Source organism: Clinocottus analis, unplaced genomic scaffold (assembly GCF_023055335.1).
Source record: "Clinocottus analis isolate CAN_PGR_092001 unplaced genomic scaffold, fCliAna1.0.p SCAF_4, whole genome shotgun sequence".
Taxonomy (NCBI): domain Eukaryota; kingdom Metazoa; phylum Chordata; class Actinopteri; order Perciformes; family Cottidae; genus Clinocottus; species Clinocottus analis.
The window spans coordinates 14,270,979-14,296,259 of NW_027176153.1; the positions used below are offsets into that span (position 1 = coordinate 14,270,979).

The following is a 25,281-nucleotide window of genomic DNA, read 5'->3' on the forward strand; positions in this document are numbered from 1 at the left end:
TCTCGTCGCATCAATTTCTGATCCGGGCCTTGACTGTCTTAAACACTGATGCAAACAATAAAACACTAGCAGTTGCCCACTCAAGCTTTGAAATAATAGATAAACAGCTCGACTAGCTGGGAAAAAAACAAGATTCCAAATTCCACTCTGTGTATTCCAGCAAGAAGATATTTAAATTATTCCTTGCTGGTATTTCACTGCACTCTTGCTACTGCACATTTAAGTGATGTACTACTTTGAGTTCACCCATGAGAGAATGTTTGCTCATGTGTCTTTTATTTCTCCTCTGTTATTTTTACAGTGCTATTGTTTGGTACGTAATGCAAGCCATATTGCTTGTAAGTCATGAATAATGGACGACTGAGCAAGTTCTTGTGCTTGCTCTTCATAGGAGTGATGGGCGAATACGAGCCGAAAATAGAAGTTAATTTCCCAGACAATGTACCCGCCGCCAAAGGATCAACAGTTACGCTGGAGTGTTTTGCCCTCGGGAAGTAAGCTGAATTCCTTGAAGCATGTTTTCAATCTCCTGCTGTCTTTCATTCCAAACCTCTGGATTTCTATACCCGTAAAGTTACCGTGGCAATTATATTTCTTAGAAAGTGGCGTCAAGACGTGATTGGTCTGAAATTCATGTGAGAGAGCTTTTTTTTTTTTTTTTTTCAGTTGTTGGATCGGGTTACTTCCAAACCATTCATCAGCAGAAAAAAAATACAGTGAAAGGGCTTTTAAGCTCAATCAAATACAGTGGCAGTGGGATTATTACCGACATCTGCAACCTGAGTGACACTTTTGAAAACAACTTGAATCAGAACCTCATTCTGAGGTTTTCTTCCTCTGTCTCATCCAGCCCAGTCCCAGAAATCACCTGGAAGAGGGCTAACGGCGTTCCCTTCCCCAGTAAAGTCAAAATGAAGTACTCAAATGCAGTGCTGGAGCTCCCCAGCTTCCAGCAGGACGATACAGGAGGATACGAGTGTGTGGCTGAGAACAAGATGGGCAAGAACATTGCCACTGGCCGACTGGCTTTCTACGGTACGGAGCCTTTTGTTTGGCTTGCTAAGACAACAACAAACATGTTCCTGATATGAGGAGTTGTGTTCGATCCATCCTGCTGTTGCTGTTAGCGTGTGACTTCAAGGATTGCTTGAGGTGTCTTGAGAGTGGTTATTCAGTAATATGATAATAGTTATAATCCTAGAAGCTCATTGTTACATGTACACCCGAGGAAAAAGGCATTACCTTCCTCTCGGATAATATGCGTTGCTGGTTTTAATTTTACTGCGGTAGTTACATTTGCAGGTTCTTGGCTTACTTCAGCCACTGTGAATTTGTGAAAAGGGGAAAATGACACCTGTGAAATTTGAATTGACGGTATGTAAAGTGCCTGCGAATTGAGCTATGCTTATTATGAGCACAACACTCTACCCATGGAAAATCCTGAAAAGCTGTAAATATGTAAGAGGCAAGAAGCTAGGGAGTAGTGTGTGCTCGATGGAAAGCAGGCCGGGGTGATCTTTATTGTACACAGAATTAAGGTGACAGGTTGGGGTGAGCGGAGACGTCGGGTGCACTTCAGCCGTCATGAGAGCTTTCTGATTTGCAGTGCAGTGTTTCCTGCTAATCTTGAGTTGCCATAGGCTGCTGACACATTTAAGTGATGAAACTGAGTGATACCCTACATTCACTCCTCTGTCCTCTTTAAAGACAAGCCCGGTCTCCCAAAGCATTATGAGTTCCACTTATTTGAGCTGTCAATCTTTGCATGCTTTTCTTTGAACTATTTTGGATGGGGAATATTTGGGTGAGATAATACTGCTCCTTCAAAATCTGTCCCCCCGGTGAGTATATGTCTGTTCCCTCAGCCAAGCCTCAGTGGATGCAGGCCATGAAGGACACAGCTCTGGCCATAGAGGAGAGACTGTACTGGGAATGCCGAGCCAATGGCAAGCCTAAACCCTCCTATACGTGGCTGAAGAACGGCCAACAGCTACTCTCAGAGGTAAATTACTGCCTGTCTTCTGCCACCTACCAATGTTTCATTTTAATGAAACATTGATTAATCTTAATCCGCAGCTTCAGCTCATCCTTTCATTTTCGAGACACGCGTCTGTTTTTCCAAGTGCAATTCACAGCGAGATGAGAGCAGAGGGTAAACATCTGAGGTGTGCCAGTGATGAGACATGGATGTAACTGTCTCTTATACTGCTCTACCTTGGCAGATTACACAGTCTTAGAGAGTGGATCAGTGTAGTCCCTGGGAGATTGCTCCATTTCATCGGAATAGAGTCGGTGGTTGTTTTTCATTATTCATGGTGCATGTTTTAGCTCCTCCAGATTTAGGGACAATGGGTTTAATCTAGTGTGAAATATACTGTGTACCACTGCGTACCTTACCCCAGACCACCAGGGAAATACGTAGCGTTAAACTTGACTTGACTTAAACTTGTTTTTTTTCTTCTTAGTAGCACTAAATTATGCTCAGAGCAAGTCTGAATTTGTCACTAGAATACTCTTCTTAAATGCTATTCTTTCATTGGATTTTAGGAATATAATTACAATTGCAGGATTTAGAGTATGATCAGCATCTGTTTCCTGTTAAAAGAGGTGTATCGACTAGTTTTCATGATTTCAGATTCACAGTATATGGCTTATGATGAGCACACTGTTGCATGTTCTATAATTCAAAAGGATAGCTTAATCCTCACTCACAAAAATAATATAAGATTGGACTGGGACCTTACACGTAGCACCTCAAACAACATCAATTCTATTAATAATGTCTGATGAGGCATGCACATGGACGAATAAATTCCTTTTTTGAACAGAACCCTTCATGTAGCCACACATACACAAGTCTTACATGCTCAGTTGTCACTACATGGTATAATTACAAGCTGTAAAGACTGCTTTACATGTTGGAGAGAACAAGCATGTTTGGGAAACAAACGTTGTTTCATTCACTGCAACATAATCCCGATTTGATCTACAACCAATGACCATGCTTCGAACCCAATCCGATGCTTATTGAGCTTTGCCAGAGTGAAAGCTACCTTTAAGTCTGAAGCAATAATTGCTTTCTTTCATCCTTTTCTTCACAGGACAGAATCCATGTGGAGGACGGAGTCCTGTCAGTGGCGGTGCTGACACTAGCCGACGCCGGCATGTACCAGTGTGTGGCTGAGAATAAACACGGCGTCATTTATTTTGCTGCTGAACTAATGGTTTTAGGTAGGATGGCATTTATCTCTCCCTTAAATCCTCCAATCATTGTTGTCAAAGAATCTTAAAGGTCATTTTACTGTCATTCTTAAAGGTTATCTGGCTTAGTGGATAATGGGGTCAGCAAAGCAGGGTTTTGTGGGGGCCAAACACATTTAAAAAATCTTTTCCCCTTCACGATATCCTGATTTACTTTGATGTTAAGGTGAGGATGGGGTGACTGATACCGAATTCCCAGTTTAACAATAAACAGTAAAACCAACAGCAAAACCAATCAAAAGATACAATATTTTTTGGACAGATGTCTTCATGAATCCATCTTCTACATTTAAAATAGAATAATAATCACCAGCAGTGATTCAATGTTATATTTAATTTTTTTTCCTATCACAAATGTTTCAAATGTCTCCATTTAAATGTCTTCGTTACTTCACTGTTTGATGATTTCTGCGGATCAAACAGAAGCATGCCTCAAATGCCTTGTGAGATTTGCTGCAGTACTGAGCACAGTTTATTATTTCCACACAGCCTCTCCTCCAGACTTCACAGGGAATGTCCTCAGAGCTTTGCTCAAAGCCAAGGCAGGAACCACAGTGACTTTAGAGTGTAAACCCCAGGCCTACCCCATCGCCAGTATTCTGTGGAAGAAAGGAAACCTGCCTATCCACACCAGTGACAGGTGACGCTCTGAGACCACTACTATGATGCAATGGCATTAGACTGATGACTGTTCAAAGTTCACTTACAGAATTCAGTATTTTTACCTCCTGCGTCCTTTTTCTTCTGGTCTAATACACGAACCGCTTGGTGTATATGACGACATGTAGACAAACTAAGAATCTGAGTTCATCTAATGCTAAAAGACAATGTATGTTTTGTTCTTGGAAGTTGTTTTGCAAGCTGCTGTCTCTGTTTGTATGCTCCTATAGGATCACGCTTTCCCCAGATGGAACATTGAGGCTTGCCAACGTGAGCAAGTCAGATGCAGGCAGCTATACGTGCTTCGCTAGGAATAGATTTGGCATGTCGAGCACAACTGGAAGGCTCCTTGTTACCGGTAAGCTCGGCTGTGAAATAGCGGGATGAATGCTTGTGCATCCCACTTAGTAAGCAGAATTTGTCGCTCAGTATGGATTAATGCAGCAGAGAGCTACTGTACCGTGAGGACTTGAGTCAATAACTGGTGGGTCAAAACAAAAACAAATTTCAGGTTTTGCTCTGAGGAGCTTGTCAAAACGAGGGAATTCTCTGTCCTCGAGGGACTTTACATCATTAAGTAACGGCCTTCAATGTTTTTAGATACATTTTTTAAATGTCATTTTCGTGTTTATTTAGTGATTTTCGGGGGTCTGATGGTTACCCAAACCCAAGTGCAACTTGCTCTTGTCTTTCAGTAAAATTATTTTGAGTGGTTTTGTGCGGCTGCAATATTGCACTTGGAAGGTGGTTGAGCAAATACTCTATCATTGTTTTCCTCAAAGCATTTGAAACAACCAATTCACTGCAACAAATGAAAGTGCCCTTAGTGGAGGCAATGAAAGCGCTAGTGAGGAGGTGTTACAGATGCTGTTATTGTCAAGCGTGTGTTTCCAGTGGAGTGATAGTTGAGTGTTCTCTTATTGGTTGTATTAATGCGCTGAACGCTATTGTCTGCCGCTGTAACTGCGAGGCCTGTTATTTTTTTTAAATAGCCGGGTTATTTTTCAAGGCCATAATGCAGTCAGCGACACAGAGCCATGATCCAGACATTGATTATCACCAGCCTAAGAACTCAGAGGACACTTTTTACTTGTGATTTTTAAATCCCTCGGCATTCTATAAAAGGTAAACCGTAACAGTGCATATCCTCTTTCTTTGTGCTGCACCTTCGTTATTTGATTCCAGCAGATTCATTATCTTGACTTTTGAAGCACGACAGACTTAGCCCAATGATTGCTATTGTAGACTTTGAAGCAGTGCCCTTCATTTTGATGGTGCATGCACAGAGCAGCCCATTACATGAAGTTTTATCTGATCTGCAGTGTATTGTAATTGCTATCAGGATTTGAGAAGATTATTCTAGCTGTGTCAGCCTGGAGTATTAGGCCATTTTAGTAGTGCCAGGCTGCGTGTTATCATATTATCCGACTAAGACTTTCATGAGACCTTCCTTTATATAGATAATGCTCAGCCTGTGACTTAGTGTATTACAGAGCATTTTCTCCTAAGTGTTGGCTCACTATTGAGCCGCTATTTCAGAAAACCAACAATGCGCTGCTCATCTCGGAATGAAATGTCTCATGTTCCGTGTGAGATTGGCAGTCAGAAAGGATCCCCTCTCACAATGTTTTTTTTTTCTTGAGCAGATCCAACCAGAATCACCCAAGGGCCAGTGGACATGGAGATCATTGTGGGCGAGAGCATCGTGCTACCCTGTCAGGTCACCAGTGACCCCGTCCTTGACGTTTCTTTCTCCTGGGCCTTTAACGGACAACTCATTGCCAAGGGAGACGGTCACTTTGAGCTAGTGGGCGGGGTGAGTGACACACAGTTCTTCAGAATGTGTGAATGGGCAGTTGGCACCTCTTCCCGTCTTGCTTCACTTCATCCCTGCCATTAGTTAAAGGAGACAGCTTGTGGTTTGACATCACGAAGATTTACTGTGGCTAGTTTTGCTGCAATGGGTGTGATACCATCCTTTTGTGCAACTCTAAAGTGTCCTTGGAGGCATATTGAGCTGTGGCAATATGAACATCTTTCGACTATTAGATCATTCAGCCCCCCTCAGCTTCCAATTGTACTTTTGTGAATAAAAACATGTCTACGCTATGTCAAAATATACTTCCTAGACACCATCATGTAGTAATGCATTAGTTTCTCTGGCATTGTGACAAGTTGTCTTCATTTTGAGCACACTTCTCCTCAAGCTCAGCCTTCTGAAAATATATATATTTTTTAAATCTTAATTCTTGAATTATTCTTAATTCCTACTTTAACATAGCCTGCTGCACAACTCATCATAACAGATACACAGATACACATTATCAGAGGTGTCTTGGCAGAGCTTCAAATAACAAAACACTTTCAGAACACCCTCACACCCTGAAGATTAACCATTCTTCATGTGTGTGTTTGACTGACAATGTTCCTATCTGAAAAGAGACTTCCACAGAAATGTCCCCAGTCCAAAGAGATTATCAACTTAACTTTGCTGCTTCAAGGAAATTTAATTTCCATAATTAAACCACGCTGGCTCTTCTGCCACATTTCCCCGTCAATACCAAGAGAATGATTTCACCACTAATTTACCGTTTGCTGCTTCCGGGTGTCCTCACAGATGAGAATCCAAAGGACCTTTTTCGTTCTACAGCCAAGCAAAAAACAGCTGAACTCAATAGTAAAAGCTTATTTGTGTAGTTTTTCACAACCGGTCTTGAAGGTCAGGATGATGACCTCCGTAAAAAGCAAGGGGAATAGCAATGGCCTTGACAGACACAAAAATCCCATTTGCTGCAGACAATTTTGGCCCCGAACTTTTTCATCCCGACGTGTCTTGGAAGTGTGTGACTAAAATGTTGTGTTGCATTCCGGATTTTATCGTTATGTTTCTCTTTTACGGCTTTGACTTCAAGAACTGCCAAGACATGCAAAAATATCTTCGCTGTAAAATATCTTTTGAAAATCAGGCTGGATTTTTCTCTGCAAAGTCCTTGCTAAATAACTGCAGGATCTGCTAACGTTTTTTGGCACCGCTATTTACTGCACCTTATACATGCCTCACTACATTCTTTAATAAGCTGTCAGAAGGTCTGTTATCTTTAATGCTACAAGAAGCTTTCTTTCCTCCTTTGTAGAGAACAGCAGGAGATCTGATGATCAGGAACATTCAGCTTTACCATGCCGGCAAATATATCTGTGTGGTGGACACCGACGTGGAGAGCCTGTCATCCGTGGCTGTATTGATTGTCAAAGGTAAGAAAACCGCCTCTCCGCTCCACAGGCGCTAATTAAAACAGAGCGAACAGCCAGGATTGTTTTTGGGTTCCTCTTATAAAAAAATAATTTATTGAAGGTAAAGTGTACTCTGCATAGATCTAAATCTAAGTATGTGAATATCTCTTCTATCGATTAAAAAAAAGGGATATTATTAAATCTACACTTATTATTACATTTCACTTACTATAAACAGTAGATGGTAAATGACTGCACTTGTGTAGCGCTTTTCTACCTAACAAAACTCTTTACAAACTGCCTCTCACCCACACATCGAGAGGCAGAGCCGCCTCGCCAGGTGCTGGCGTGTCCTTTGGGAGAAACTTGGGGTTCTGTATCTTGCTCAAGGACACTTAGACATGTAATAGTTATATTAAGTGGGTGACAGATATAGCCAACAACCCACAGTACAAACATGTCTATACTCTGTAAGGGTTAACAAACAAAGCTTTGTTTATAACAAATATCTAGGGAACATCATATGAATATGCAATTCTGGGAATATAAAGAATGCACAACTGTCAGGGCATAAAATGGTCACTTGGGTTTTAAACTCAAATGGGTTTAGACAAATATGCCCATGTCCTCAATAAAATGATTGTGGATGTCATCAGACAGTCCACAGTTTTTATACCCTGATTATTTCTAGTAGCAGTCTCTTGATTATGTCAAATAGAGGAGGCTTGCTTTTCTTTTGTATTGCAATCAGGCATGTTTGTGAAAGATAACTTGACAAAACTGTGTAAAAATGTTCTCTCTCTTTTTAATGACCAATTTTCAATATTGTGGTATTGTACTTGGCAGTGGAATGTTTAGATGCCTGTCTGTGTTCACTCATGCAGTATGTTAAACTCCAGAGAGACACGATTGTCAAGAGCTACATCGGGCAGAACAAAATAGAACAACTTTGGTTTTGTGTTTCTGGTAGAGGCAGATTTATGTGATGTGCAGAGTGAGAGAAGGAAACTATCTGGCTTTGATCAATACGTCAAGTAGCCCAGCAAATTGACACTACGCAAATGTCTTAAATGTCAGATGAGGTGAGGGATGATATTGGTGTCGGTATTTGAAATGGTTGGATCCATATATTTATCTTGTAAGGATACCCACCAGTGATTCAGCTTGGCATGTTAAAGATCTTCAAGGCAAATGCCATTAATAAGCAATTCTTTGGCTAAGGACTAAGTGGAAATACGGCTGTTTCTCAAGCAAAAGCAATAGCAAGGGCATGGAAATGGATTGACCCAGTATTGACTGGGGAGAAACTTGTCTTTAATTTAGATTGTGCATTATTTACACTTCCTGTTAGTGGCAGCTGTCATGGGTGGCTCATTGTTTGGATTGAACGGCTCCAAATGTTGGGCGACAAAGCATGAAGCTGGATAGAAAACTAGTCATTGAGGGCAAAGAATGGCGTTGCTTGATCACCACTGCAGACCTCTAACAAACTGACAGGGATCACATGTATTCTCTTCGGAAACCCCCACTATCCATATACCTACGAAGAACACTTTCAAATAATGTGCAACAACAATTAAATTCTTGCAGTATATGAACCACCCAAGATACAGGGATTTGGTCACCCAGTTTACAAAGATGAAAACATGTTGTCTACCTCACCTCCAGTGGTGTCCAACCATGCAGGTACTTTTTTATTTGCCCAGGTTGTGTCATATCCAATTTTGAGAATGCAAACACATCAATACAATGGATAATAACCAGTGGTGGAAGAAGTAGGCCTACTCAAATCCATAACGTGAGTAAAAGTATAAATACAACAATATAAATACATCATTACAAGTAAAAGTCCTGCATAACATGTATTACCTAAGTGAAAGTATTATCAGCAACATGTACTTAAAGTATTAGAAGTAAAGGTGTTCCTGCAGAAAAAATGCCTCCTGTGACAGACATATCATTGTATATCACATTACGAGATTAATATTATGTTATTAATGCTACTGTAGTTTAACTATTTTAGGTAGTGGTTCCCAACCTGGAGGTCAGGCCACACTAAAGGGTCACAAGATAAATCTGAGGGTATATGGAAATTCTTGATGTGTTGGAAAATAAGAAAAAAAACAAGATCAGCAAGATAAATCGTTTTAATTTTGTGTTTTTCTTTTTTTTTTGCATTTACTTTTTGCTTTTTATGCGATATTGGGCAACTGTTAAACAACTCATGGATAGCAGAAAAAACATGGATTGCACAATGTATTTACAACACACAAGTATTTACATAAAGTCTATGAAGGAATAATAACTACCAGATAAATGCAGCTGAGAAAAAAAAGCACACTGTCCCTCTTATATGTAGTCAATTATATATAGTAATGTTATGAGGACTTGGAGCAACAGCGCCCCCTCTGGTGGCCGTCATGAACCACTTGAGGTTTTATAAATAAGCATGCTTTAAGCAGAACAAACTTAACTCCATTCACCTCCATTGTGTCAGTTTAAATTCAAAGTGAGAAATTTGTATACTGACCCTTTAAATGCTGAACATTTGCTAAGTTACATACGAATTCGTCTAAATTAATTTGTCTGTAAGACGTCCATTGTTTTCATTAATATCGTGTTTTAAATTATATCTGAGAGAGAGAGAGCCAGAGATAATTATTATGGCTCTTTAAAAAAAACCGAATTAGTTTTAGTCTTTTTTTAAACGTTTTATCGCGAGAATCCGCGAGACTGCGCACAGCTCTTTGTTTGCGTTCGGCATTGGTGACGTCATGACAGAGTGTCTTTGAAGAGGACAGGCGCCTGAACAGCAAGTAAGCTTACAGCTTTCATACAGAGCAGAACGGTTTACCAGAGAGTTTCTTTACTCTTCGAGTTTTGCGACAGCAGAACCAGCAGAAGAAAAGCAATATAGATCCAAGATAATCCACCACAGTATAATTTCATCAATAATTAGAACGTTCATATTGTACCATGGCATCCGAAACAGAACCGATCCCAGAACTGCATATCAGCGTTTGGACTCTGATCAAATCCTTTTTCGGGACCTTGACCGCTGATCAGTGGCTCTTCCTCATACGAGGAAATCCGGACCAGACCACCAAAGACCTGCTGCTGGGTCTCATTGTCAACATAATAAAGAATTTGTCCGCAGCCCTCCACATTTTCATTCGGACCACCGACGTCGAGGTGACAAAAGAACTGGTCAATTCCAGTCTGAGCAACGGAGTCATAGACGGTTTCAAAGATGCTCTGGACGTCAAGTCCCGCTTCGAGTGCCCCAGCGCAGAAGCCTTGAGGGACATGATCTCCGAAGAGGTCCTGGTCACCGTCCTGTGGTCCATATCCAACCGCCCGGGTGAGCACGTCCCCCCCCAAAAAAGACAGGACAGGATGCTGACTCTCGCCTCCGAGATGATCGAGGCGATCAAAAGGAAAGTGCGGCCGCCACGTACGTGTGATGTGCGTCCGAATCAAGGAGGTGTAAAGTCAGAAGAACCAACAACATCTGCTCGACTCCCTCCGTTGCCGCATACGACAGCAGCCAAAAAGAATGTACCGTTAAAGTCGGAAACAAACGTGCGATGCTGGTATGACCCGCCATCCTCTGAGTCCAAAACCCCCTTACCGAACAGCAAAATACCGTCGGAATCCACGAAAAAAACGAAAAGGCGATTCGGACATGCCGCGAAACCCTCCCGGGACTCAAGTAGCGGTCCTCGCGCCCCGTTCAAGATTCGCGTTAAGCCATACAACGTCAAACGCACGGCACCAGAGAAAGCCGAATCCAAGACCGTCAAAGAGAAAGCCCCGGGGGTCGCAGAAGAAACGGTGGTGAGAAAGCGATACTGGTTTTACACGAATAAGCACAGCGGTTCGGAGGCTTCAGTCCGCTCGATGGCCGATCCTTCGCGGAAAGAAAAGCGGAAAAACACCGTGGTGATTGTTGTGGAGAAGCTGGTGTCGCTGATCTATTCAAAGAGCAAGGTGAGCAATCAGGCAATAGACCCCGAGAGCTTAATCGAGCGTCTGAAGACAATCACGTGGGCCGCGGTCGAAGGCGTCGACTTCGACCCTTCCTCCAAAACCGTCGCCGGCCTCGATAAAGCCATTTTCAAGGGTCTTGTGAAGCAGTGGAGCGGTGCGGAAACGGTGCTGCTCCACATGCGAGTAAGTTCGCAGGCGCTCGAGAAGTTCATCGTCGAAGCAGTCAAAGCTCGTCTGGCGCCGCCGCCGAAAATGAGCAGCTTTTACCGGTTCATGTCCGCGAGCCGAGCTATCGCCGGCTCCAGCAAGAGGAGCGAGGCCGTCGAGTGAAGGTCTCCATCCTGTTCCCTCGCATAACAACATCCAACAACTGATGCAATAAAAAGAAAACATTTAAATTTAAATCATGTGCTTATCTCAATCAAATTGTCGCTGTAAATATTCAACTAAGACTAAAGTTCTGCTAAAACTGTTTTATTATCTTCTCCTTGTAGAGATTTTGAATAGATTTGTATGAATTGTTATTTTTCCTCTTCCGTTTACTGACTTGCTTGTGTTTAATTTTCATCTCCTCTTCATGTCAATGGTTGTTGCTATAATAGCAAATATCACACAGGCCTGAAAATGGAAAATAAATAATCTTATTTCCATATGGTGTCATGTATACAAACAAACACAATGATACTGTAAAATAACTACTAGATTACTTTAAGATAATTATTGAAACAGCATTTCAAAGAGTGAATCCGTCCCATGTAACTGGAACACGAGAAGAGTAAAATACTACATAAGTACGTGTGTGTGTTAAATAATAAATTATATATGTGTATATATAAATATATATATATATATATATATATATATATATATATATATATATATATATATATATATATATATACAAATATAATTTATTTTTTTGTATCTATTGACCCTAATTTCTTGGGATGGAGGCAGACATCTCAGAGTCACATAGCTCAAAACCTTGACAAATTAAACCAAAACATTCCCCACAGCTACATGGAGAAAACACTCTTCCCTCAGTGGCTGATGTTTACATGGCTCAAAAAATAAAATTTTAATGTTAAGTCTACAATGTGAATAATGCAAGACTCGTTTGACTGTGATAATGAGTGTGTCAATGGGATTGCGCTCTCAGTTAAGAGAGCGAGTGTGATCGCAGCAACATATATAGACTAGAGTCTAGACAATATTTGCATTATTACAATCATGTAATATATTAGCCAGTGAAAGCAGCTCAGTCATTTTTCAGGGTGCTATTTCCGATCCGGTCTTGCTCCACTCGTTTCGCGGCACTGAAGGTCAATGATAATCGCTCCTGACGCAAAGACTCTTGAGTGATCATCTGGACGCTTGTTTTTCACAATGGCAGTGAAAAATGTTTTAGATGCCACTCCACGAGGCCTCACAAACACTCCACCGGGTGGTGGTGGTTACGAAGAAGGTCATATTACACAGATAACATCATCGTCTTTTGCATTCAAGCCACTTGGGGAGCACTCGTGCTTGTTTTGACAGTTGCATCATCATCATTGTCCTCCTGGAAGACAGTACAAAGGGAAACACGGCAACTATTCGACATTAAGTAGTGTTTTAATATTTTTATTTTATCACTTTTATTACAGCTGATGATTGTAACACTGTATCTTACAAATAGGGGTAATATTCAGCCCAGATCTAAATAATACACCGTGTCTGTAAGTATTTACAATACAGACAGATATTAATTTGCCCGATGCCAAGTTCACAATAAAAACCCAGACAGTCTGTCCATATTAATAACAGATTATTTGAACACCCACAAGACACTGTCGGCACCCTCTTGCCTCAGCCAATGAAATATAATTAAGAGGATAAGGAATTGATCCTTGATTATGTGCCCCATTAATATGTATTACTAAAGCCAGTGTATTAAAGGTTTTTTTTAATCAGGAGCTGCTAATGAGTTTTACAAGGATCAATATCTCTAAAGCCAGGGCTGTAAGGCCAAATGTATGTGGGCTGCACGTTCAAGGCTCCTGTAAACAAAAAACAATTGTGGTTCAGCGGTTACTTGTTTAGCACACATGTATTTATAGGTTTGGCATGTACATGCTGCATAAACCATTGATTGTGTATTAAAATAGTGATTCAATGTTTTAATAATTAGAATATTTTGCCTCAGATCATAAACCTCTTCAGAGGCGGTAAGGAGTGTGAGCGGAGCCACGGGCGTTATTATTCTGCGGTCGGTCTCAAAGCTCTCTAGTGGTCTATTATTTCTGATGAGCCGACACGTTCATTAGAACAGGAAACAGAAGATGGGGCTAAAGTAAAACATCACGCTGCTTAATTGGTAGGATAATGAAAATAAATGATAAAACTCTGGTGCTTCAGGGTTATGAGGCCCTTTTTCATCTTTTACCTTTTAATTTGACTCCCTGCATCTACTTACATCTGCTTTTCCATCGATCAATTACTGAGGACCATGAAAGGGAAGGAATACAAGTTGGTGGAATATTGGAGGATAAATCTTGAATTAACTTTTAATTCCTTGCGAAGGGCATAAACTTCTACTCAAAGCTTTAAAAAAAAAAAAAAACATGTCTCTCTTGCGAATGTTGATTTCATGCTATAAAGGCATTGTACCCTCTTGAAGCAATACAGTTTTGGTGGAGGTGTTTTTTTATGCAAATGTTTTTTTGCTGTTCATATTTTCCTCGCACACATTCACGTCCACATTCGGCGGTCTGTGCCTCTGCGTGTGCGAGTGCCTCACAGTGTGTGTTCCTGTGATTGAGCCAGGCCCCCCCAGTCCTCCAGACTCTGTCACGGTGGAGGAGGTGACAGACAGCACAGCCCAGCTGGCCTGGAGTCCCGGCAGAGACAACGGCAGCCCAATCACCAATTACCTCATCCAGACTAGGACTCCCTTCACCGTGGGCTGGCAGAGGGTTAATACAGGTGGGGCATCGCTTCAAGATTAATTTCCATCTTATTCCACATGTGATGCCACTCAGATAATTCATGGGTCCCCGCAGAGAACGTCTCTTACTTCTCTTGGGCAGTGAGAGCATCGGGTCAGCGACAGAACGAAGGCTCAGGTGATGCTCGGGATTCAGTGTCTTACTCAGGAGAACAAGAGGTCATTGTCGCTGCTTTTACGTGATCTCATCCAATGCACTTAAATGACCTTTACATCTGCCTCGATCAAAACCAAAATCCTTTTTCATCCGCTGAAGTCAAGTCTGTGTGGGTGTTTTCTTGAGCACTTGATGCTATGGAGGTGGAAAGCACCCAATGCAAGTTGCTTTGGACAAACGTGCCCGCCATACAAATGTAATTAAATAAAATACATTCTATCAGTCTATTTGACGGAGACGGTGCTCTTTGTTCAACAGAAAACTGTAAATTAGCCATAGTTTGTTGAAGAAGTTCATTTTTAATTGTTGTCATTGGCTAAATGTTAAAAAAAAAAAACTCAAGAAATTGTCTCTGATACAATTATATACAAACCATAAACAATGCTTAATTATACAGTACATATCCACCAACAAGTAATTCCAAAAATATAACACACAGTACTTAGCTATAATCCCTGCAATTTAGAGGAAACACAAGTTTAAAATGCTATAATAAATTATTGTTATTCTAACAAAAGACAATGGGTAATGTCTAAGGGGTCACCTAACTCTGCTGTTCCCCTCAGTGCTGTAAACTATAGACCTTTTCACTTCACTCTCACCATCAAGTTATTTCAGCAAAGAAGGAATGGGGTATTTAGCGCATACACAGCCAGACACTTCTCTCAAGAGACATAGCTCATCTTTGTCGTTCGCTGTTCACTCTTCCTTAGTATTAAGGAGAAGTCAGTCATCTAACTACCTAGAGATTATGGTTCTCTTGTTTTATTCCACATGTTCAGCTGTTAATAGGCTTCTATTTTTATTGTCTACGTTTGGTGTTTTATTTCAGTCCCAGAGCGAATCGATGGGAACACACTGACCGCCACTGTAGTAGACCTAAACTCCTGGGTGGAGTATGAGTTTCGGGTTTTGGCCAAAAACAGTGTTGGGGTTGGAGAACCCAGCCCTGTGTCAGTCAAGACCAGGACAGAGGACGCAGGTAGAGTGCATCTGATTCACTTTTTACACCCTCAAATAAGCCCCTTTTATCAAATCGCAAGTGATCTTAAAAAAATCAAAAAGGTTTTAGGACTGCAACACCATCTTGTTTCATTCAACTTTCACCAGCCTGAAGTGATCCTCATATGGAGGTCTTGTGTTGTGTAGTTCCTGATGCAGCACCAGGTGATGTGGGAGGAGGAGGTGGAAGCAGATCAGAACTGGTCATCACATGGGAGGTAAGCCATCAGTCTTATGCTCTAGTCTGTTACACAAAGTGCCTGCAGTAAATCATTTTTATCCTTGAGTGAGGTGCTTAATATTTCTCGCTAAATTAAATCTGCTCTGTTTGGCTTGCAGGTGTCATACATTTTGGGGGCAATTGAAGTCTAGCGCTGCAGCTGTTATAATTTCCTAGTTAAAGAGTCTGCATATAAAGCCGCAATGTATACACAAACAGAACAGACAGTTAATGTCATTAATGAGTCTTGGATCCGTGGTGAATTACTGTTCCCAAAGCTGCAATGCTGAAATCTAGTAAACTAGTAGGGTAGTCGAAAAATAATAGAATAGTGTGAATATTAAAGAAGTCATTAGTTGGCTAAATCTATCTCATTATTTGAGTTTTCTCATTTCATTTAATGCGGAAATACATGTTAATTTCAAAAGCTACACGGACATTTTGTAATGAGATTAGATTTTTTTTTTTTCAAATGGCATTTTGCTGCTCATTTCATTTCGTCAGGTGGGTCACAAAAGCAATTTGTGGGTCACGCAATTCTTTTGGCACCATGAGAGTGGGTGGTGATTGTGTCAGCCCAGCGGCGGGATGAACGTGAGTGGCTTGTATATGTTTTAATATCACTATAGTTTTGTGTTTCACTCTCAGCCTGTCCCCGAAGAACTACAGAATGGTGAGAGCTTTGGTTACATCATTGCTTTCCGCGCCTTCGGAGAAGTTAGCTGGACACACGTGGCCACCTCTGCCCCCGGTGCATCGCGCTACGTGTACCGCAACGACAGCATCGCACCCTTCTCTCCATTTCATGTGAAAGTTGGCACTTACAACAGCAAAGGACAGGGTCCCTTCAGCCCCGTGGTCACCATCTACTCTGCAGAGACTGGTGAGGGAATGAATGGTCGTGAGTGAGGGGGTTTTGCAAAGCTACAAAGCTTTCTCTGTTTTTGAAAAGGACAAAGATCATGAAAAATGGTTTTATTGCACTTACTGGGATGAAAGCGCTGGAGAGATAAAGAGAAATCTTTTTACAGGTAAAAAGAAAAAAAACATGCAACATGTTTATGTAAGGCTAGGCAAATGGTCTCCAAATATCACCACTCTTTTGAATGGCTATTGTGAAGCGAAAAACGGTTGGCATTTAGATCTATGCTGCCTCTGAGAGGGGTTCAGTCTGAAGTGTAGTGTTGGACTATTTACCAGCAGTACCTGTGTGTGATGAATCATCCAAGTGGAGATCAACAAGAACGCGGCACAGTCATAAATGTAAAAATTCACGAGATTTGTTCTGCTTGTGTCTGTTGGAAGAAGGCGGCAAGGCTCAGTCTCTTGTCGTCTGTTTTCAGAGCCAAGTGGGATGCCAGCAGGAGTTTGGGCCAGAAGTGTCTCAGCCTCGGAGATTGAGGTGAATTGGCAGGCTCTCTCCTTCTCCCCTGAAAGGGTTCTGGGCTATGAGGTACATTTTACCCTTTTTAAATGGAAATAGAAATCTCACACACACACACACAACACAATTACAATGCTTGTCATCACCCGTGTTGTACCTCAATGCCATCACTTCCAAACTCTGCGTCGCCATGGAAATGGCTGTTTCAGTTGGCGGACTGTTATAGCCAAAACGATACAGTGCTTTGTACCGACACGGCAGGAAAAAAACAAACATGTCAGAGCGTTTTTAAGAGAACAAAAGGAAATTGCCTGTCCACATGCCTTCTCAAGTGGCTGTCAATTATGGGTTATGGGTATCGGGATACAGACCTCATGATAGTCTGTGTGCGCCGCAGCATCAGACCTCGTCGCAGAATACCAAGAAATGCCCTCACACCAAAAACTGCATAATTATTCAAAAGCAGCCTTCTGTTGTTTGTTTTTACAGTCTAACAAAGCAGCACCCAGGGAGTGAAGTCTTTTTCATTGTTCACTAAATAGAATAGGAATTAATTAAATTACATTTTAAACCCAAAACAGTTGCTTTCTATTTTACCATCAGGAAGTGGGTCAGCCTGATTGCCTCACCTGCATGCTAGTGGCTGAATCATCAGGCTGATCAAAGGACTTTATTATAGGATGTTGTTGTTATTCATTTCTTCCGTTTCCCATCCGAGCCCCAGCGATGTCGAAATCATCTAATATTAACTAATAATGGCGGAAAGGTAGCTGGTTGTGAGGATAGATACTGTATCTTCAGGTTAATGGTTATAAAAGTCACTTATTTTATGACTTTGTAACTTTAGTTGGTATTTGATCTGTATTATTTTAATGGAAATGCATATATCACATCATGATTTTGATTAGCGGAAAAATATATATTAAATTCCGTAATACACAACACAGATTGATAGATTGATTGTAGCACTGAAACGATTACGCAATGAATCCATCAGTCGAGTGACAAAGAACTCTTGATAGGTAATTTTGATAATTGCTTAATTGTTTCAGTCATCAAGCAACAATGTAAAACTGGTCCTACATCTCGAGCATATTATGCGTTTTAAATGATTGTAAATTAAATACCTTTGTGTTTTTAAGGGCTAGTTGGACAACATACACATTTTGATGGTGACTTAGGCTTTGGGAAGTAATAACGCAATCTTTTTGTATGTTTTTATGATTAAATAATGTATCAAGAATCCATTAAAAAAAGGCTAATTCACTCCCTGTTGTCTCTCTCTCAGTTGTATGTGAACATAGTGCAACAAAGTGTTTTAAAAGGCTATTAACAAAGGCTTTCATGATGTCAGATCAAATATCTTGCTGGAAACGTTAAAAAGAAAACTGTAATCTCTTTCAAGAGGATACACCCAGTCAACCCTTTAACAACACCACATTTCTCCCAAGACATCAGATACAACTACTCGTGCTGTATGTCACATTTTGCTCCAATCCCAAACAATATATCACGGTTGAATCCCAGATGACACGCTCTCTGTCTTGAACAGGTGGTATACTGGGAAGATGACACTAAACCAGAAACCATGGGGAAGGTGAGGGTGCCTTGGAACCAAACCTCCGTCACAGTGAGCGGCTTGGCAGGAAACACGCAGTATTTCTTAACAGTCAGCGCCTTCAACACAGCGGGCACTGGCCCCTTCCTCCCTGCAATCAACGTCACCACCAAAAAGCCCCGTAAGTTGCAGCACCCAAGATGTCCTGCTGCTCGGGTGTTTGAATTTGTGTTCACACTGGTTTAATCCAAGTGAGATGGCAGAAACAACAGCTTCTTCTCATGTCATTCTTTGAAGTAGTAGAATTCCAAAAGAAGAAAATGATTATTACTGTCAAACGAAGTGACAGCCATGTGTTTTTGCGCTGACATTGAGAAAATAATTATTCCTAAATCTCGCAGCACCCGCTCAACCGCCGCTGAATGTCGAATGGACCCTAATTGGCTTTCAGCTGTCTCTTTACTGGGAACCTGTGGTGGCAACGGAATCAGAGTCAGACGTTACAGGCTACAAAGTGAGTTTTACGCTCTCAATATGCTCAGAAATTAGCATGTTTATTCATATCATGAGCGAAAGCATGGACCTTACCTACTGTCAGACTCTTAAGTACATTGCATTGTGTCACCCACCTTGTTTCTGCCCAACATCCAGCTTTCATACAGGAGACAGAGGCACAAAGAGGTAAACACACTCACAACAGGCAATTCAACAGCAGAGCTGACCCTCCCCGAGGAAGATGACGACTACGTCATCCACATTCAGACGCTGAGTGAAGGAGGGCTGGGCCCGGCCTCGGATCCCATACGAATTCACCAACTAAGTAAGGGTGCTGCTCATAAGTGTGGCGCTTAAAGCAGGAAAGTTCATGAACTAGTTTAAGTTTGGCTTGCCTCTCAGGTGGAATAAAACTATGTTTTTCTGTATTGAGTTGTCGCACAGAAATATGCTGATGCCACCATGTCCTCGAGAAACACAACATTTGACATATCGATTCACCGGGACCTCAATTGCTCACAACTTCTATATTTTATTATTTACCCGCTCTTGTAAATGAATTCACTTAGCACTTTTTAAACCTGACAGGGACATTTTGTTCTCCGTTGACTCACCATTACTCGTGTCCCCAGCCGCCCTCGTCGGGCTCTTCCAGCCTCATATTTTGCAGAAATATGCAGCGCAATCCATCTCTGTCGCAGAGGTTGACTTCCTCTTTTACTAGATGCTATTAATGTCCTGTGGGACTCCAGGGGGGCTCCTCTTCTGCTCTAAATGCTAATTTGCATTGTTGATATTCTGTGTTGAATCCCTGGAAATAGCAATTGAAAGAGATTGAATTCCACACTGGCTTTTCTTTTAAATTTCATTTGAAAAATAGGCAACTTTTTTTCCCACAGACTCTTTGGATACCGCAAAAAGAAAAAAAGATGTGGGCAAAACACATTAGCAGGAAAAACAGAGTGCTGTGTTTAGAGAAACTAGGAGCTCTGAAACATCAGAAGTGGTTCAGGAGGTTTCTTTTGCATAAATAATATATCATTTTTTCCAGGAAAAGGATTTATATGGATGTCATTACAGGAAGATATTCAGTGATCCATAGGAGCTAATTGACTCACTTAAATCATACATGAGAAACTAGTGATTAGAGCAAACTGCACCAGGCTCCGTTACACCAAACTCCCTTAATACATTTTTTACTTAGAATCGCATTCATAAGCCAGGACATGAATACGTTTTTACCACGTTTTAAATTCCCCTGTGAAACATCAGTATCTAAGATTAATGATTTGGAGATTTAAGTATCTAATTTTCAGCTAGAGGGCTAATCTGTTTCCAGCTGTGTCTACAGGTAACATAGCTAAGAGCTCAAACTTCAGATAAGGAATACCAACCGCTTCCTCCAGCAGACTTCACATTAGTATATTGTGTTTGTTTTTTGTTGTGTTCCAGGTATGAGTGCCCGCGGCTCCAGAGCCTGGAGTGCGTACATCTCCCCCCTCTCCCTGCTCATCGCCATCACAATATCAACATTCAGGTCAACGTCGTGACACCATGACAAACTCTGCTCTGTTTTTCAACCTTCTTATTGGTATTTTTTTCTCAAATTTGTGAAAGTTGCTGAGTTTCTTTCTCTCATTTTTGGAGGTGACCGCATACTATTTTGCAGTGATAGATTGCGGGTATGAGGCAGCACAAGAGTGGAGCGTGCTGTCAGGCACTTGATTAACAGTAAATGCTTGAGCTTTTTCTTTACGTGGGTCTGACATTTTTGCAGGTTGGAACAATGCTCCATTTCAACTCTATTTCTTTTCAACTCTAGATTGATACAGATGCCTTACTTCCATCCATGTGCCAAAGTAGTTTCAGCCTTCTTATTGTTGCTAAGACAGCTGGTTTCCTCAACATTTTATTCCTCACAGTTTCTTATTATTGAAGATCTCAGTGTACCTTGCGGAGGGGCCGTGATGAGAAGATGTATTTTGTATTTTTGAATATTTTCAGTTTTCCTCTCCACATCTGAATTGGCGAGTAGGAACATGTTTATTCACCCGTGCCCGTGCCTTTGGAGATTCTTGTAACGCCGCCAGTCATCGACACTCGTCAGTCAGTGTTCCAGAACGTTCTGCAACCGCCTTCATCCTAACCTGCTCCATTAAAGTATGTCCCAGATGAAACTCATAAAACAGCTCGCTGTGCCAGTGTAGCCATTTACCTTTTATCATTTGATTGTTGGAGAGCTGAATGTCCACCTTGAGGTTTTAATGGCTCAGACCAGCTATTGTTATGGCCCGCTGATTGATGCATTGGACTTGACTCTGCATTCGCAATGACTACATCTGCCTGTAGACAGCAGAAGTGGGAGAGGTATATGACTGCCAGTGTATTTCCTTCAACACTAATGCTGAAACAATCAGTCATTCCCCAGAAAATAATCAACAACAAGTCATTTTGATCGTTTATCAAGGAAAAAAGGGCAAACATTGCAGTTGCCACAGAATTCAACTCAGTATTATTCCACTTTATACCATGGCCACATGCCAACAAACTGTTATATTGTATCAAAATAGAAATATCATTCAGGCATTCAGTTACTTATATCACAATTATACATCACTTTTCAGTTTTTACTGTGAACACAATATCCCCATATTGAAACAATTATTGCATTTTACCCCCAGCTTTAACCGCTTTCTGACACTTTCAAAGTTTTAAACTTTACAACTAAAGTCAGGTGACCTTAGTTGTGTCAACTGAACCTCCAACACAACCGAGTAAAGTCCATGTGCTGATGAAAACTGAAACCTGGTTGAAAGTTGACTTGGGGATGGTAAATGTACTTTAAATCAGGGCTATCGTGTCAAATCAATTGGATATTGGTGGATTAATTTATGATAGCAAACAAACACCCGTGTCAGAAGTGTCTGGTTGTACTGGCCCGTTACCAGACATAAAGGGACACCTGACAGCCAATCGGGAATCGAGAGTGCTTAGCGGCCATGGTATCAATGGTATGATGTCTTTGGTTTAAAACTTGGTCACACAAAACCAGACAAACATTTGAAAACAGCGCCGTGGGCTCTGGGGAATTGTGATGTGCATTTTTTGTAATGTTCCGACATTTTGTAGACTGATAAGTAATCATTAGTTGGAGCCTGAGTCTACATCCATCTGGACAACACGCAGGAGTTGTGCCAGCGCATAACGTCCATAATCATCCATTGAAGTCGAGACGAGGGGTTTAAAGTGCTGCCAATTGTGCCAGTCTGATAATTGAAATCTCGCCACCAGCTTAGACATTATTTGGCAAAATGTATGGTCAGCTGTGCTTTAATACTTTGTGACTCTGTCTATCTTGTCAGTCGTATTGGCTTTTTAATGTGGTATGTGTTGTTATTGTTGAGTTATATATTTCAACCAAACCTCACTGCTCAGGTGTTCAGACCTGCTTCACGCTACGTTTCAATAGCCCTAAAGTGGCAAGAGCAGATACACCAGTAATCTGTCAGCACACAACACAAGGGTCTATTTAACAGGCTGACTTGAAGAATTGAACGCCTGATATGTGCCATGATTTAGCAGACATTAAAACATCTTAATGAATTAGAGCAGGCCTGGGGGGCTTCTGTGGGAAAGGGCATAGGAGTAATGGTACTAATGACACCCACACAAGACTAATGTATCAGGATTTAGGGAGAACTAAATCAGGACAATCCCATCAAGATGACACCAGGAAGATTCACAATCTCTGTGTGTGTGTGCGTTTGTGTGTGCATGTGCGCGGGGTTCGTACCTCATCCTACTTTATTTTTCAGAGGACCATTCCGCTGTTTAGGGGAAGATATTGTTTGAACTAATTTCTTGTATTTCAGCGTGGTTCGGGGCTTTGGGCAACTGAAGCATTGTGGACATTCAAATAGAGTAAGACAAGGTCAACGTGGAAGGTTGGAAAAGAAAGTTTCACCAAGGGAGTTGAAATGCCTGTTTTTCTATCAAAATACCATGGATTGCAGGAGCAAAGAAACAAAGTAGAAAAAAAGATCCAGAATCCGAGGCCGTGTCAAGTTCGAGTTTGTATTACATGTGAAGACAAAAGACTTTCTGCCCACAATGAGTGTTTCTGAATGCGGTCTTTGAATCCTGTTTTGTTGTTTTGGTGGATTTATGTGTGGTTAATCTGTATACATTCATTCATTACAGAATGTCATTGTTAAGCTAACAAATGTTTACACAGGAAAATGCATCTTTCTGGCTGATTTATTGATTATATGAACTTAAAAAAGGTCGACAATACGCCGTTTTTTAACTTGTGTCTAGGGTACATAGAAGCATTGCCAACCTCTTTGTTTTTGTGGCGTATCAGTACTGTGGAGATGTTTTGAGTTTGATTTTCATTTATTTTTTTATGGTTCCTGATTGTTTATTTTGTTTTTAACAAAAATTCTGCACAAAGGTCAAGTGTTGCTTTAAAATAACAATTAAGAGCCAGTGCGTGAGATCTCTCGTGACTTCGTACAGTAAATTGTGATTTGAAGCGATGCCCCCAACTGGGAGACCAAACTGTGGTGTCCTACTTCCAATTGCAGTTCTGTGTTAAACCCCAGAATCTGAAAAATACATGAGCAGAGCGAAACATTTCTTAGCAGTTGCTCTCACACACAGCCTTTTGGTGCAATGACACAAACACTACCTGTTACAAGGTAGTCGACCAGTGCACAGTAGATAATACCAGTAGTATTATCTACTAGTACTTTTTATACCAATACAACATCCCAATTGTATTGCTCCTCTCAAGATGGAGGAATTAATTGAGTTCCCCAAAAATGTGTAATTTCCCAAAAAATATTGATGATGAAATACAAGAGCTCTGGGTGACAACGCTTGGCCTTTCTGTTGTGCCTCCTCAGTATTTTGATGTCTGGGTGATCTCCGTGAGATCGTGGCCGTAACGTTTTCACATTGAAAAGACGTCAGCAGATCTTGATATGCTGAAGCTGTGCATGTACAATATTGTTTGGTGCATTTGTGTTTTCTAAATGAGGGAGTTAATAAAAACAATTCACTGAGGATTTTCTCTTGGATTTCTTTGAATTATGTGTGGCACGGTGTCATTTTCAGCATCAGCAGTTTTAGTGTCTTTTACTGCAGGAAGAATTTGAGTAGTGTCTTGAGGCACCATCAAAGCTATAAAATGCATAATATTATGAAAAAGCATTTAAATGAGAGTAAATGGCAGCAGTAATGTCCTATTCAGTGGATAAAGAACAAATTTGAAATGATTTTTGCTGCATATAGTACTGGTTTAATATATAATAGGAACTATCATCAAAGAGAATCTAAGGTTTTGAATCTAAAAAAAATACACTTTCTTAAAGTCGGCTTTGTGCAGTAGCACTTGCAAAGAATGCTGATTTTTTTTTTCCTTCTTTTTTATTAGAGCATATATCTGTGAAAGTTAAGATGCCTTCCACTTAAATAAGGGAATGACATGGAAAGCTACTGTGAAATATTGATTGAGGCAGTGTTGCAGAGATGCTTTTAAGATAATAAGAGGCAGAGGACCCTGTGAAGAGATCAATAGGAAGAGGAAGTGAAGAAAAGAGAGGTTTCTCCCTGCACACCACAGATCACCCATAATGAGCTGGTGTGTCAATACTTCGGCAATGGCTCTTCACATGCTATTGACCACTGAATCACAACACTAGGCTATTGTAAAGACACCGAAGAGACATGATTAGTATACCCACAGCATTGCTGAAAACTATTGCTGAAAACTGCTGCGTGCAAATATTCGATTCGATGGTTCTCCCAGAGATATTGACGAAGACATGATTAGTGTATGTGACTTTCCTCTGTAGCACACAAATACAGTGCAGATGCTGTAGCTTAGTCTCCATATAGCAAATGTCAATACTGCCCCCTCATGGCACCAGCATCCTGGTGCAACACATTGGTCAGATAGGATGGGTGAGCCAATACAAGGGAGGCAGTGTCTGCAGTGACACTGCATTCGATGAACGGATACATGGAGGACCAGAACCTGGCTATGCACTGGAGTAATGACGAGATTCATGTCCAATCTTGATTTGGATCCAATCTGAGTGGTGGTAATCAGCACAACAAAATAAAGACAACCTAAAATGTTCCAGATGTGTGAAACAACCTTTATACATATAATACACGAGTTCAGATGCAAATGGAAACATTTCACATGTGATCATGTCGCATTATTTATCTTTAATTCTCCATAATGTGTAAAAGATAATGTCGTCCGTCGTGTGGCGGCTGGTCCACTCCACGCCGCCAGAGAGCGCTGTCTCCGCCTCAACTTCCTTCC

At 41.1% G+C, this 25,281-nt stretch overlaps 1 protein-coding gene across 1 annotated transcript in view; it reads left to right on the plus strand.

The window, feature by feature from the left end:
- Window positions 1-23,999, plus strand: part of cntn3a.2 (contactin 3a, tandem duplicate 2) — a 34,378-nt gene extending 10,379 nt beyond the window's left edge. Inside the window, exons 8-24 of the mRNA XM_068598438.1 lie at window positions 392-494; window positions 851-1,035; window positions 1,866-2,002; window positions 3,102-3,231; window positions 3,751-3,901; window positions 4,152-4,279; window positions 5,568-5,737; window positions 7,056-7,173; window positions 13,948-14,106; window positions 15,118-15,267; window positions 15,435-15,505; window positions 16,156-16,390; window positions 16,851-16,960; window positions 18,444-18,630; window positions 18,851-18,963; window positions 19,101-19,269; window positions 20,397-23,999. Of these exons, the coding sequence (XP_068454539.1) occupies window positions 392-494; window positions 851-1,035; window positions 1,866-2,002; window positions 3,102-3,231; window positions 3,751-3,901; window positions 4,152-4,279; window positions 5,568-5,737; window positions 7,056-7,173; window positions 13,948-14,106; window positions 15,118-15,267; window positions 15,435-15,505; window positions 16,156-16,390; window positions 16,851-16,960; window positions 18,444-18,630; window positions 18,851-18,963; window positions 19,101-19,269; window positions 20,397-20,494 (2,414 nt within the window). The 3' untranslated portion in view covers window positions 20,495-23,999. The remainder of the gene's footprint in view (window positions 1-391; window positions 495-850; window positions 1,036-1,865; window positions 2,003-3,101; window positions 3,232-3,750; window positions 3,902-4,151; window positions 4,280-5,567; window positions 5,738-7,055; window positions 7,174-13,947; window positions 14,107-15,117; window positions 15,268-15,434; window positions 15,506-16,155; window positions 16,391-16,850; window positions 16,961-18,443; window positions 18,631-18,850; window positions 18,964-19,100; window positions 19,270-20,396) is intronic.
- Window positions 24,000-25,281: the final 1,282 nt, after the last annotated feature.